The sequence below is a fragment of the Lipophrys pholis genome (genome assembly GCF_963383615.2).
Source record: "Lipophrys pholis genome assembly, chromosome: 8".
Classification (NCBI taxonomy): domain Eukaryota; kingdom Metazoa; phylum Chordata; class Actinopteri; order Blenniiformes; family Blenniidae; genus Lipophrys; species Lipophrys pholis.
Window position 1 is genome coordinate 19890648 of NC_137630.1, and position 13361 is coordinate 19904008.

The window sequence follows — 13361 nt, forward strand, 5'->3', positions numbered from 1 at the left end:
ACTTCAATTTTTACTAGTTTGTGTTCTGTTTAGAAATTCATGTTTATTGTTAATGTTTGTGCCACAAAAAAGAAAAATTGCCAATTCATTCATCTATCAAGAGAGAGGTTTCTTTAATTTAATTTATTTTAGAGACTATTTAACTTTACTACTACTACTACTACTACTACTACTACTACTACTACTACTACTACTACTAACTTTATTCATAGAGCACTTTAAAAACAACACAGTGTGTCAAAGTGCTGTACACAGACAAAAGTGCTGTACACAGACAGAACAATAAAAACAAAATAAAGCAAGAAAAATAAGTAAAAATGTTAAAAACAATACAAGTCAACCTCTCAGACTGAGTTAGAAGCCAAAGAGAAAAAGTGTGTTTTTAGAGACGTTTTAAAAACAGGAAGTGAGTCGGCCTGTTTGCTGTGCAGAGGCAAGTCATTCCACAATATTTCCTCTTGGTCCTAGGGACAAACAACAAAGACTGATCTGCCGACCTGGGAGAGCGCGAGGGAGTGTATGGCTGGAGCAGGTCGGACATTTACGCTGAAATTTCCTTGGTTGGTTCTACTTCCTTTATGTTTTATTATGAAACCCCCCACCGGATGCAGTGACTTCTGTTAGCTCAACGCCATTTCTGGCTTGCTTCTTGTGATTCATGTTTTGTTAGCTAATCTACCGAGCAGAAATTCACCGGTTGAAGTTATTTCCAGACGATCATGTGTGGTAAGACCTTTGTTTTGCCCCTGCGGCGTTACACCAGAATAATAAATAGGGAGCTGGAGGCGACGAACAAGGAAGCTAAGATGTTGCGTTTCAGTGCATTCACGATGAATTACCTGCTATGCTAACCAGCTAACGTGGCTAACGCTAGAGCTGTCTGGGAAGACTGCGTGTCTCCTCACGAGCCTTCGTCTTCTCGCGTACTGCTGTCAGAAATCTTCACATTTGACATGCTAGAATTGAGGTGAAAAGTACGGGAAACAAGTGATCCCTGCGCGCTTTCCGTTGGCTTGTGTTCGTGCCAAGGCCTGGACCGCTGCTGCTGGGCCCATCATGTCAACCAAGCTATCCACCGTTTGTGGCAGTGAACACTAACGTGAAGAACACGGCCGAACAGCTGATATATGAGGCCTTTTGTAACGCTTCAATGTGTGTAGTGATTATTTTAGCATCACTGACGTGATGACACTGACGCACAGGTGTGTTAAAGTGTACTCCACTTGTTTAAGGTTCGTCTGATCACAGAATATATTGACTTCTCTTTTATCTCTGGTCTCATTTTGGACCTTTCTGAGTGGTCTCTAGCCCCCTCACAGCACCTGATGTATCAGATATTCCCTGCAAATTAAATCTCACTTGCGTCTTTTGTCTTTTCTGTCGTTTTATTGAAAGTGGATTTTGAGATGTATTGTAAGGTGTGTGTCACTGCACTTTATCACGTTGTCCATTCTCAACTATCTTTACATGTACAAGTCATGGCTCCCAATTACCCCTGTTCAAATTAATTTCATCCTCTGTCAATGCTGCTTGTTTATCAATGATCACCTTACTTCACTAAGGCCCTTTCTGTTATTCTATCACTTGCTACTACGACACTACACACTGAATGATAGTACTTAAATCTGTGTTTTTGCAATCTGCTATTGCAGCTTAAACCAGTTTGGACGCCACTCCTAGCAATAAGGGAGGATGGCACACAGACCTACCCCGCCTGAGCTATCCCAGAGGACAGCGGACCTGGAGCCAGATAATGAATCTGACAGGGACTCTGGAGTCGGGGATGAGGCAGGGGAGGATGCTGACAGTTGCCATGGAACTGCAGAGGAGGAGAATGCTGGGACGCAAGATGACTTGGACGAACATAGCGGGGAAGGAGAGGATTTTACAGTCTTTATTGCATTTCAAGGGACTATGGATGATGAGGACTTCAGTCACAAGCTTGAAACAGTCCTCAGTGGGATACCCAATGTACTTGATATGGGTTAGTTTGATTTTCTTTACCTTTTTTTTGTTATACAAATAAACCGTATGGATACTAGTTACTGATGGCTTTTTTTACAACTCTTATTTTTATTAATCATAACTCATATCCAAATATATTTGTGTTTGCATCTCAATGATGTTTTTTATAACACTGTTAATATTGTTGTTGTAGGCTGAGTAGTAAAACACTCCTAAATAGTAGTTACGAGTCAATTGTTGAATTGTGTTCACATATTTTTCAAAAGCACTGACAAATTCAATGAATATGTTTTTTTTTAAGGCTCTGAGAGACTAAAACCACAGCATGTGGAACCATGGAATAGTGTGCGAGTTACCTTCAACATTCCTCGAGATGCTGCTGAGCGGCTCAGACTGTTGGCTCAGAACAACCAGCAGCAGCTCAGAGATCTGGGGATTCTCTCTGTACAGATAGAAGGTAACAACACAGTCTTCACACTTTTTTCACTTCATTCGTTTGTTTTTATTTTCCTCTTGTTCGTGTGAATCCCCTGCATTGACTGTTATGAAAGCCATCTTCTTTTCTTTTCCTGTGCAGGTGAAGGGGCCATCAATGTGGCTGTGGGACCAAATAGAGGACAAGAAGTCAGAGTTAATGGACCAATCGGTGCACCTGGCCAGATGAGGATGGATGTGGGCTTTCCTGGTCAGCCTGGCCCAGGTATTTATAGACTGAGTATAGCTGTCAGGAAGAATTTGTTTCGATTTAGTTTGATTATTTTTCAAGTATTTCGTACAAGAATAAAACTGGATGCTTTCTTCCTACATATTGAAATATTGTGCATGTATTTCCATAAGCAGGAGTAAGGATGGCAAACCCAGGGATGGTTCCTCCTGGGCCAGGCATGGTTAGTCAGACGATGTTACCGGGCAGCAGTGGACAGATGCATCCTCGTATTCAGAGACCAGCCTCACAAACAGGTTCAGGTCTTTTTTTCTTGTACTTCAAACGATACACGCAGGAATTTTCTATATGTTTGGGCTTTTGCAATAGTGTCACATATTAACTGTCTCTCTTGGTCACAGATGTGATGGATCCAATGATGCCAGGGATGCCCATTCAACAGCAGCAACAACTTCAGCACCAACAAGCTGGTCCTCACGGCTCTGGCCCCATGCCTCCTCAGGCTGCTCATCACATTCAGGCTCTGCAGGTCGGGAGACCCCTCAACCCGGCCACACTGCAGCAGCTCCAACAACAACACCACCAACAGCAACAGGCTCAGCAGCAGGCTCAGCTCTCCCAGCTTGGACCGAGACCTCCATTCAACCCATCTGGTCAGATGGCTGTACCTCCTGGTTGGAATCAGTTGTCTTCTGGAGTCCTGCAGCCGCCAGCTGCTCAGGGAGGTCCTGCCTGGAGAAAGCCCCCACCCCAAGCCCAAATGGTTCCACGTCCACCCTCCCTTGCTGCGGTTCAGACACCCAATCACCCTCCGCCACCGTACCCGTTTGGCAGCCAGCAGGCCGGGCAAGTATTCAACACCATGGGACAAGGACAATTACAGCAACAACAACAGCAGACAGGAATGGGTCAGTTTGCTGCTCCTCAGCCAAAGGGCCAACAGGCAGGCCCAGTTGGTGTCACAGGACCACCTCGACCTCCTCCACCCCTTCCACAAACTTCTGGGCCTCAGGGCAACCTAACTGCGAAGTCCCCTGGCTCGTCTTCATCTCCTTTTCAGCAAGGTTCACCGGGTACCCCACCGATGATGGCTCAGAGACCCACAACTCCACAAGGTTTCCCCCAAGGTGTTGGTTCACCAGGAAGAGCAGCCCTTGGCCAACAGGGCAACATGCAACAAGGATTCATGGGAATGCCCCAGCATGGACAGCCTGGTAAGCATTTCCTGTTAAACTGAAATGCCCTTCAGAATTTTATTATTATCTATATACACGTCCACCCTTTGCATCACGCAGTGCACCACATCTCCTTTGCAAAGAGTTGATCAGGTTGTTGATTGTTGCTTGTGGAATATTGGTCCACTCCTCTTCAATAGTTGTCCTGTCTATTCAGCATTTTAATATGCCACACCTGTGAGGTGGATGGATTGTATCTGCAAAGGAAAAGTGCTCTTGAACACAGATTTAGACAAATTTATGAACAACATTTGAGTAAAATAACCCTTTTGTGTACATAGAAAAGATCTTCAATCTTTGAGTTCAGCTTATAATGGGAGCAATGACAATTGTTGTGTTTATATTTTTTGGGGTGTATGTGTGTGTATATATAACAGTTAAATGTGTAACAATGGAGACCTTGGAAAAGTGCAATCCCTCGATCACTAATATTCTCTGCAGGCATGCCAAAGCGTCCCATGGGCTTTCCAAATCCAAACTTCGTTCAAGGTCAGGTGAGTGCCAGCACTCCAGGAACCCCTGGAGGAGCAGCCGGTCAGCAGCTACAGAGCAGCCAGGCAATGACTCACACAGGTAAAACTTCTACAACGCTGTTGACATGGCTCAGGGTTTACCCACATTATTGTTTTACAGTTCATGACAATTTTGTGTGAACACTGCTAGTGTCCTGAAAATTCAAATAAGTACATGTCGCTTGTTTGTTTTGGGGACTTCTAGGAGCAAGGATTTGTCATTCCCGACATGCAACACACAATTTATATTTGATCCAAGATATCTGTCACTTTCATATTTGAATAATTGCTTGGATGTGTTGACTGTTTTATATGGTATGTCTTTGCTTATCATGCAGAGGTAACTGTTGATTAATGCCTATTTTGTTTTTATTTGTTTTTATAATTTTTTAGGGAGGTGAATTAATTCAAACCACATTAAGTAACTTTTTAACTTTTTCCACTCCGTTTAACATTAGGAGCCCAACCATCGGCGTCCACACCAAACTCAATGCAAGGACCACCCCATGCTCAACCCAATGTCATGGGTGTACAAAGTAACATGGCAGGTCCACCTCCTGGCACACCTGCTGGTCCGAGTATGGGCCAACAACAGCCTGGCCTTCAGACCCAGATGATGAGCCTCCAGCATCAGGCCCAGCCTGTGTCCTCCTCCCCCAGCCAGATGGTTCAAGGCCAGGGTGGAGGTCAGACTGTCCTCTCACGGCCCCTCAGTCAAGGGCAGAGGGGAGGGATGACCCCACCTAAGCAAATGATGCCTCAACAAGGCCAGGGGGTGATGCATGGGCAGGGTCAGATGGTTGGAGGCCAAGGGCATCAGGCCATGCTCCTACAGCAGCAACAACAACAACAAAACTCAATGATGGAACAAATGGTGGCCAACCAAATGCAAGGCAATAAGCAGGCATTTGGAGGCAAGATCCCAGCTGGGGTCATGCCTGGCCAGATGATGCGTGGCCCATCTCCAAATGTACCCGGTAACATGGCTCAATTCCAGGGCCAAGTTGTCCCGCAGCAGATGACCCCACAACAGCAGCAGCAAATGGCTCAACTTCAGCAGCAGCAGCAGTTACAACAGCAGCAACAGCATCAGTTGCAACAGCAGCAGCTTCAACAGCAGCAGCAGCAGCAGCAACAACAACACCAACAACAGATGAACCAGCAGCCACCCCAACAAGTCCCTATTGCTGGCAACCCTAATCAAGCTATGGGCATGCATGCACAACAGATGAGACTTCCTGCTGGCCATCCACTCATCCAACAACAGTTACAGCAGCAGCAGTTGCAGCAGCAGCAGAAGCAACAACAGGCCATGCTTCAGCAACAGCAGCAGCAGCAGCAGCAGCAGCAACAACAACAAGCAGCTCAACAACACCCACATGCTATGGGAGATCCAAATGGTGGGCCAGGAGAATTAGGCGTTCAACAAATGGTTCCTGACATGCAGGCACAGCAACAGCAAGGCATGATGGGAGGGCCTCAGCACATGCAGATGGGAAATGGGCACTTTGCAAGTCATGGTATGAATTTCAACTCACAGTTTCAAGGTCAGATGCCAATGGGTGGACCCTGTGGACAGCCTGGAGGATTTCCTGTCAGCAAGGATGTCACATTAACTAGTCCTCTGCTGGTCAATCTGCTGCAAAGTGATATCTCAGCCAGCCAGTTTGGACCTGGAGGAAAACAGGGAGCAGGTGGGGCAAGTCCAGCAAAACCCAAAAAGAAGAAACCAGCTCGAAAGAAAAAGCCTAAAGACGGGGAAGGACAGCAGCAAGCAGAGGGTCTTGGGTAATACTTAGTTTTATGGGGCATCATTTAGTTACATGGCTGTTTTTATTCCTTATTATTTTCATTCTTTGTCCCTTCTCTTTTCTTAGTGGTCTTGATGTGGCAGCTGGCATGGAGGATGCAGAACTGCCAAATCTGGGTGGTGAGCAGAGTTTGGGCTTAGACAACTCGGGCCAGAAACTGCCTGATTTTGTTAACAGACCTGCAGGTGAATTGTTACACTTTTCAGTGCTTTTTATAGGTCGTTGTCATAGCTTTATCTATTTGAACTTTGTTACTGTGTTTACATGTACTGTCTTTGCATTTGGATGCTTTAACCTAGGTTTTCCTGCTCAAGCTGGTGACCAGAGAGTATTACAACAGGTACCAATGCAGTTCATGCAACAACAACAGCAGCAGCAACAACAGCAACAGCAACAGCAGATGCAGCACATGCAACAGCAACAGATGCAGCAACAACAAATGCAGCATCAGCAGCAAATGCAACAAATGCAGCAGCAGCAGATACAACAGCAGCAGCAGCAACAATTGCAACTGCAGCAGCAGCAGCAACAGATGCAACAAATGCAACAAATGCAGGGTCTCCAAAATGCTCAAGCTCAGCAGGGGATGGCGGTGCCACAGAACTCAGGCCAAGGCCAGCCCCAAATGCACCCTCACCAACTGCAGCAGCAACAGCAGCCACAGCAGCAACCGCAAACTCAACAACCTCACCTGCAGCAGCAGGTAATGTTATCAAAATGTCATAGTTTTATGTCTAACAATTTGTTTATGCTAAATGTTCCATTTCACATTGTAGCAACAGCAGCAGCAACAACAGCAGATGATGATGATGCTCAAGATGCAACAGGAGCAGGCAAAGAATCGCATGCCCATCCCTCCAGGAGGGCAGCTCCCTCCTCGAGGCATGGTAAACCCCCCTGATGTTCAGAGACATCCTGTTTCACAGCAAGGTAACATGCCTGTAATGATCAACCTGCAAGGACATGGAGGGGTACCACCATCACCTGACAAAGCTCGAACACTGCCTCTCATGGTAAATCCACAGGTGAGGACCAAGCACAGGGTCACTTGTCAACAAGTCATGACAACCACATTTAACTTATGAATACACCATTAATTATGTTTAGAGGGATTTATTCAATTGTCTTTGTTTATCCTTCTAGCTTGCAGGAGGTGCTCGGAGAATGTCTCATCCTGATGTAGGGCAAGCTACCCAAGGCCAAGTATCTGAAGAGGCTGCTGCAGTCACCCAGCCAAAACAGGACAGGCCTGGTGGCCCTGAAATCGGCGTGCAGCCTGGAAATGGAAACCAGCAGATTATGGCACCTCAGGGTTCCAACGCTCACATGATAAAACAAGGACCTGGTCCAACTCAAATGCCACAGCACACTGGAGCCAGTCCTCAACAACAGTTAACCACTCAGCCTCAGCAGGGAGGCCCAATGCCAGGCCTTCATTTCCCTAATGTACCAACAACCTCACAGAGCTCCAGACCGAAAACCCCAAATAGAGCCAGCCCCAGACCATACCACCATCCACTCACGCCAACTAATCGTCCACCCAGTACTGAGCCCTCTGAAATCAACCTTTCACCAGAGAGGCTGAATGCCTCTATCGCAGGGCTCTTTCCTCCAAAAATCAATATTCCCTTACCCCCTCGGCAACCAAACCTAACTCGAGGATTTGACCAGCAAGGTCTTAACCCAACAACTCTAAAGGCCATTGGGCAAGCCCCCCCTAGCTTAACCCTCCCAGGCAACAACAACAATGGTAATACGGGTGCAAATAATGCTAACAACAGTCAGCAGCCTTTCTCTGCTGTGCCCGGTGCAACGGGTGTTAAACAGGACAAACAGCCTGGAGGACAGGGCAAGAGAGCAAGTCCGAGCAATAGTCGGAGGTCAAGCCCGGCCTCCAGTCGCAAGTCCGCTACACCAAGTCCAGGAAGACAAAAGGGGACAAAACTGGCTGTCACATGCCCTCCTCAGCAGCAGTTGGTCAACCCACAGGGACAGACGATGTTGCTGAGTCCCTCGTCAGTACCTCCAAGTCCAGTTTCTATGCCTTCGCAAGTGAGTGGAAGCGTGGACGCACAACAAACCCAGAGCACAATACATGGAATTCAAAGCAATCCTGCTGATGGAGTCCGGGAAACTCTGGCAATGATGGCACCAGAGCAACGTCAAGTTTCCCAAGTTCAGCCTCAGCCACAGGCTTTAAGGGAGTTATCAGCCCCCAGAATGGCAAGTCCTCGTCTGCCTGTGCCTCAGCAGCCTAAACCTGACGTAGAACTTCAGGCTGGCACAGTCGAGAGGCAACAAACACATCCAACACCTGTGCAGGACTCAGAGGTTTCACCTGCTTTAAGATCAGCTCCAACGTCCCTTAACCAGTTACTGGACAATGCAGGTGTTCCAACCATGGCTCAGCGGCCCGTACAAAGTAATACTGTCAGAGAGGTTATGGGAAAGGACAGTCCGAAGTCTGCGATGGACTCAGAGAGGCCACCAGCCAGCAATTCCCAAACTACAGAAATGTCAACTCCTGTTGCTGCTACTCCCACTATGACTGAAACAGAAACCAAGCCCAAACCTGCTATTTCATTCCCTACTGGCAATCCTAACTTGCAGCCTTCTTCAGTTCCCAGCTCACACCCTCCTACTAACGTGATCTCCAGCACTTCACTCAGCCTTACCCAAAACCCCAACTCCACTCTGCGTGTCAGCCAAAGTCCCAATATAAATTTGACGCCTACCCTTTGCAGTACTGTCAGTACCAACACTAATACCACATCAAGTGTAAGCCCCAGTCCAGTCATCTCTGGTCCGAATAGCTCCGTTTCAATTGTTAGCACTAGTTCAGGCCCCAGCGCTGTTGTAAATCCAGTTAATACACTTTTAAAACCAAGTCCTAGTCCTAAACCTGTGACAAGTGTTCACTCAGTCATACAGATCCCCGCCTCTTCCACCACTATTTCCCCAAGCCAAATTACTGTATTTGTCACCTCCAATCCCATCACTTCTGCCTCCACCGCACAGGCACCCACTTCAGCCACCATGGTGGCCGTTGCTAGCAAGAGCATAAGATCTCAGGACATCCGGCAACAGAGCCCCGCCTCCCGACCTCAGTTTATTACCACCACCCCTGTATTTATTAATCCTATTTTTCAGGTCCCGGGTGTATCTGTTGCGCCCAATTCAACGGTGGTATCTCAGCCTGTCACGATGATGGGGTCTATTCAAATGTCCACTACAAACATTCAAATTTCTCCAGTTCCAAGCAACACCATTTCCACTGCAGCTAACATGACCAGCACTCAGACCTCGAGAAGTGCTCCTGGAACGGTCCATATCACCACGAGCATGTCGTCATCTTCATCAGCACCTTCCCCAGTTGGCTCTCTGGTAGCTACTCAGCAAGTTAGTACGGGGCCCATCAAGACTGAAAGCTCCAGCGAGATATTGTCTACTCAGAAATCTACTCTCTCAATCCGGCAGCCCTCTCCCCACCCAAGCCCTTCGGTATCATCTCCCTTTCAGCCACCTCTGGCTTCCCCTCCTCCTTGTTCCAGTCCTGGGGCTGTTAATGTGGTCCGAAAGAGCCCCATGTCTCCCTCTCCAACTGCTCAGCTGAAAGGTAAGCCTGCCCAGGCTGCTGTAGCTGTTTCTGGTGCACCCGACACGCAGCCAAGTGCTGTAGAAAGACCTCCACAGGTGCATCCAGGAGCTGTATCACAGCAAGTGTTTCTTCCCCCTGCTAGTCCAGCTGTTCAGACTGAAACACAAGTTCCTCATGCAACTGCTGCTGCTGCTGCTCCAAACAGCATTACTCTCCCTGCAGTCTCCTCACCAGTCACAATTCCCGTCCAAGTCAGTGTTCCAAGTCAAATTGCCAGCCAGACTCCCGTGCTTGCGTCAGCTCCGGCCTCAAACCCAGCTCTGGCCGTAACTTCCCAAGCTCCCATTGTCACTGTAGTTGGTCCTACCACTGCTGTCCCTACGTCTGCCTTGCTCTCCACGGTCCCTCCTGTGCAAAGTCCCGTACCGTCCATCGTTCCAATAGTGGTCGTACCTGCACCCGTTCCAGAGGTTCCTCCCACCGCACCTTCTTCCAGCGCTAACGCCAGCGTGGCTCCATCAGGCCAGTCTGACCCTCCAGCTGTGGAGACCTCCATACCACCAGCAGTAGCACCTGCTGAAACCATTCAGACCACCCCAGGTAAAGACATAAATTCACACTACAACAATCATTAGAGCTGTATAACACGGATGGTGGTTTGGAGACGCCATCCATTAACAGGTCAAGATGATGACTACACAGAAGTAGACACAATGTTACTGCTACAGTAAGGTGTAGTTCTTGACATTTGTGATGCCTTTTAGGGAAACCTTTGCTCTGTGTAAAGCTGATAGTAATTATCAGTAATAGTGGAGAAATGACAGTTAAGTTGAACACATTTATATTTTAGAACTTGTGTGCTGATAGTTTGCATGATCAGTAAAGCATGTGGGTTGTTTTTTTTGTACCTGAATTAAACTAGGATCTTTTATTGTCCTAGTACCTACTCAACAAGAAGCTTCACAGGAACCTGCCACTGAGAAGACGGGTAAGTGTAGTCATCTCTGTTGTATGGGTAGTTAACATTGCTTATAATATTGTAATGCCATCATCAATGAAGTGAGTCAATTTGAACTAAATGTGAAGTTTTGTGCTTGTTATTTAGGTGAAGAGTCCTCGGCAGGTTCGGAGCAGGGGTAAGATCTTTTTATCTTTGTCCTCCAAATTGCGATATCGCTAAATACAATGCTTTGTGGGTTAGGGTTGTTATGGTATCCGTTGCACACATTTTGCAAACACTGGCCCTAATCTTAAGACTCATGCTCTTGAAGAAGAAATACTTAGACATTTCAAGCTCTCCTGAAACTGAGACAAACAAATGAAACAAATGAAGAGAGTTCATTTGGTTGCCCATGGGTGTACACGGGGAAAACAATGAGCCACGTGGCCTCAGCACATGGTATGTACGATTAGCATGTTACAATATAAATATGTGAATGCATGTGTGAAAGCAAGAAAGCTTATAAGAAGAAAACAATTTTACTGCCTGATTGTGATTTGTGGCCATTTCTTTTATTATGGGTATTGTCACAGAGGTCTCCAACCTCGATCCCCTAGAGCCCCTGTCCTGCATGTTTTAGCTCTCTCCCAGTTGCAACACACCTGATTGCAATGAGGGGCTCGTTATTGGGCTTTTTCACAACCTTGGTGATGACATCATCATTAGATTCAGGTACGCTAAAGCAGGGAGAGAGCTAAAACATGCAGAGCAGGGGGCCCTTGAGGACAGGAGTTGGTCACCCCTAAGTGTTGTGGGAGTGAAGCCATGTTTGTATAGCACAGTTTATAGTTTACCGCTGTTTTTCCACTTCTATCACAGATGGGCAAAGAAAAGAAAGACGCCCATCAACTTAGTCCCAAGGTATGTATTTTAACAAGTTTACGCTGCAAAGACACGAGCAGTAATCACGTCGACGTAGTGGATGCTGTCGGGGTGAAGATGGACAGTATCTGTGGTAGACGAGGAAAAACAGCAGAGTCCTGATTGGTATTCTATCTTTCTGTGAGTAGAGCAGAGTTAATTAACACCATTGCCTGTTTAGTAACAAGTAGATGTGTTGTGTTTCCCCTCCTTGTCGTTTGTTGTTTGTCTGATTCTCCCAGAGCTGCTGTGGAGAAGCCCAAGGGTCCGAGCAGACGCAGCTCACGGGCAGAGAAAGAAGTGGAGGAGGAGCCGGTAGCGGACAGTGGCATGAGGAAGCGGTCAGCCAGGCCTGGAACCAGCGCAGCTGTTAAAGGTAACCCAACTGGAAGAAAAGAAGAGTTTACTCTCGATGCTTTGCTTTCTCTTTAACACTTGTTTCACTTTGTACTACTGCAGCAGAAACTGGAGCCAGTCCCACCCAGGCCAAACGAAGGAAATCTAAATAGGCACAAACTGTTTGTGGTAACCTGTGAACTGTACTGTAAATGTTTTCTTTTCTGCTGTGAATCACTTGATATTGGTTTCGATCACTCAAGAGTATGATTTTTTTATTTTAATTTTTTTTTTCTTGAGGGGGTGGGGGGGGGGAAGAAACCATGTACAGATCATTCGAGACAGAGTGATGTTAGTTTTGTCCTTGTTATCATGTGAGACTGTAGTTAGAATGTGTGCATACAGTTTGTGTGAATGTGCTTTTTATATTACATGCTGGATTAATCATGTGAAGACTGATGAATAAGCTTAATAAGTGTAATTATGTTGTAAAACTGAAATAAATTTTCTACTGCTTTTGTTCTGTGAAATGGTGCCATTTAATTTGTGTTACTGTTATTTTAAAGCAAATCTGAACTGAAACAATCATGAAGCGTTGAGATAGAAGTAATGTAGCAGTAAACAACTCATTGGAGCATTTATATAGCGTATCTCCTGAAACTATTAGTCTTGTTTTAGAGCAGTGTGGTTAACTTTTATCTTAGTGGGGGGCACAAAATTGTAATCTTGCCTCGGGTGAAATTGTTATTTGAACAATGTTTGAGAATTGAAGCTAATATTTTATCTTAAAAAGCAAGTTGACTGGCTATAAATCAATCGCATTGAATTCAAATGCAAGTGTTGGATAATTTCAGATTAGGTTGATTAGCCTACCCTTCTGAGTGCAGGGCTTTGGTTTTTAATATCCAAATAATAGTATTCACTCTTTGTCTCTTCTCCAGAGACCACATCACTAAATAATGGTCACTTTGTATGTTCAGTGTTACAAGATTGTGCAATAGATTCTTCCAGGACCATTCCCTTCCACAGAGAGGCTGTTACCTGATATCTTTACTCCTATTATAGGAGTCTTGATTCATTTTGAGGAATTCCTTTACTAAATCTCAGTTAATATTTGTGAGACTCATTTAATGATTGTGGACTTTTAGATTTGCCACTCGGGTCAGTTTTCTGTATCATTGATTGGGTAGATAGTTGTGTGTGTGGGGGGGGGGGGTCTATTACAACTTTCTGGGTTGATTTGGGGCTCAGGCTTTAACTATAAGTAGTGGAGTTTATGTTTTCCTTGTGCATGTACAAGGGTTTTTAATACCTGTCCTGTTTCTGCAGACAATATCAGATAATAGCTTTGTGTCTCCGAATCAAGCATAAGTCTTGGT

General features: G+C 46.0%; 1 protein-coding gene across 2 annotated transcripts; it reads left to right on the forward strand.

Moving 5' to 3' along the window:
* Window positions 1-603: 603 nt before the first annotated feature.
* On the forward strand, window positions 604-12510 carry ncoa6 (nuclear receptor coactivator 6). Of its 2 annotated transcripts, none has more exons than XM_080469712.1 (17): window positions 604-726; window positions 1653-1984; window positions 2267-2422; window positions 2543-2665; window positions 2803-2925; window positions 3031-3843; window positions 4306-4437; window positions 4835-6164; window positions 6254-6372; window positions 6487-6890; window positions 6964-7212; window positions 7331-10385; window positions 10726-10773; window positions 10891-10921; window positions 11605-11646; window positions 11889-12022; window positions 12106-12510. In XM_080469712.1, the coding sequence occupies exons 2-17, from the start codon at window positions 1693-1695 to the stop codon at window positions 12153-12155; spliced, it is 7101 nt and encodes a 2366-aa protein (XP_080325838.1). In that variant the 5' UTR covers window positions 604-726; window positions 1653-1692; the 3' UTR covers window positions 12156-12510. The 2 variants fall into 2 exon arrangements, with proteins under 2 accessions (XP_080325838.1, XP_080325839.1); XM_080469713.1 differs by having other exon boundaries at window positions 627-726; window positions 2806-2925.
* Window positions 12511-13361: the final 851 nt, after the last annotated feature.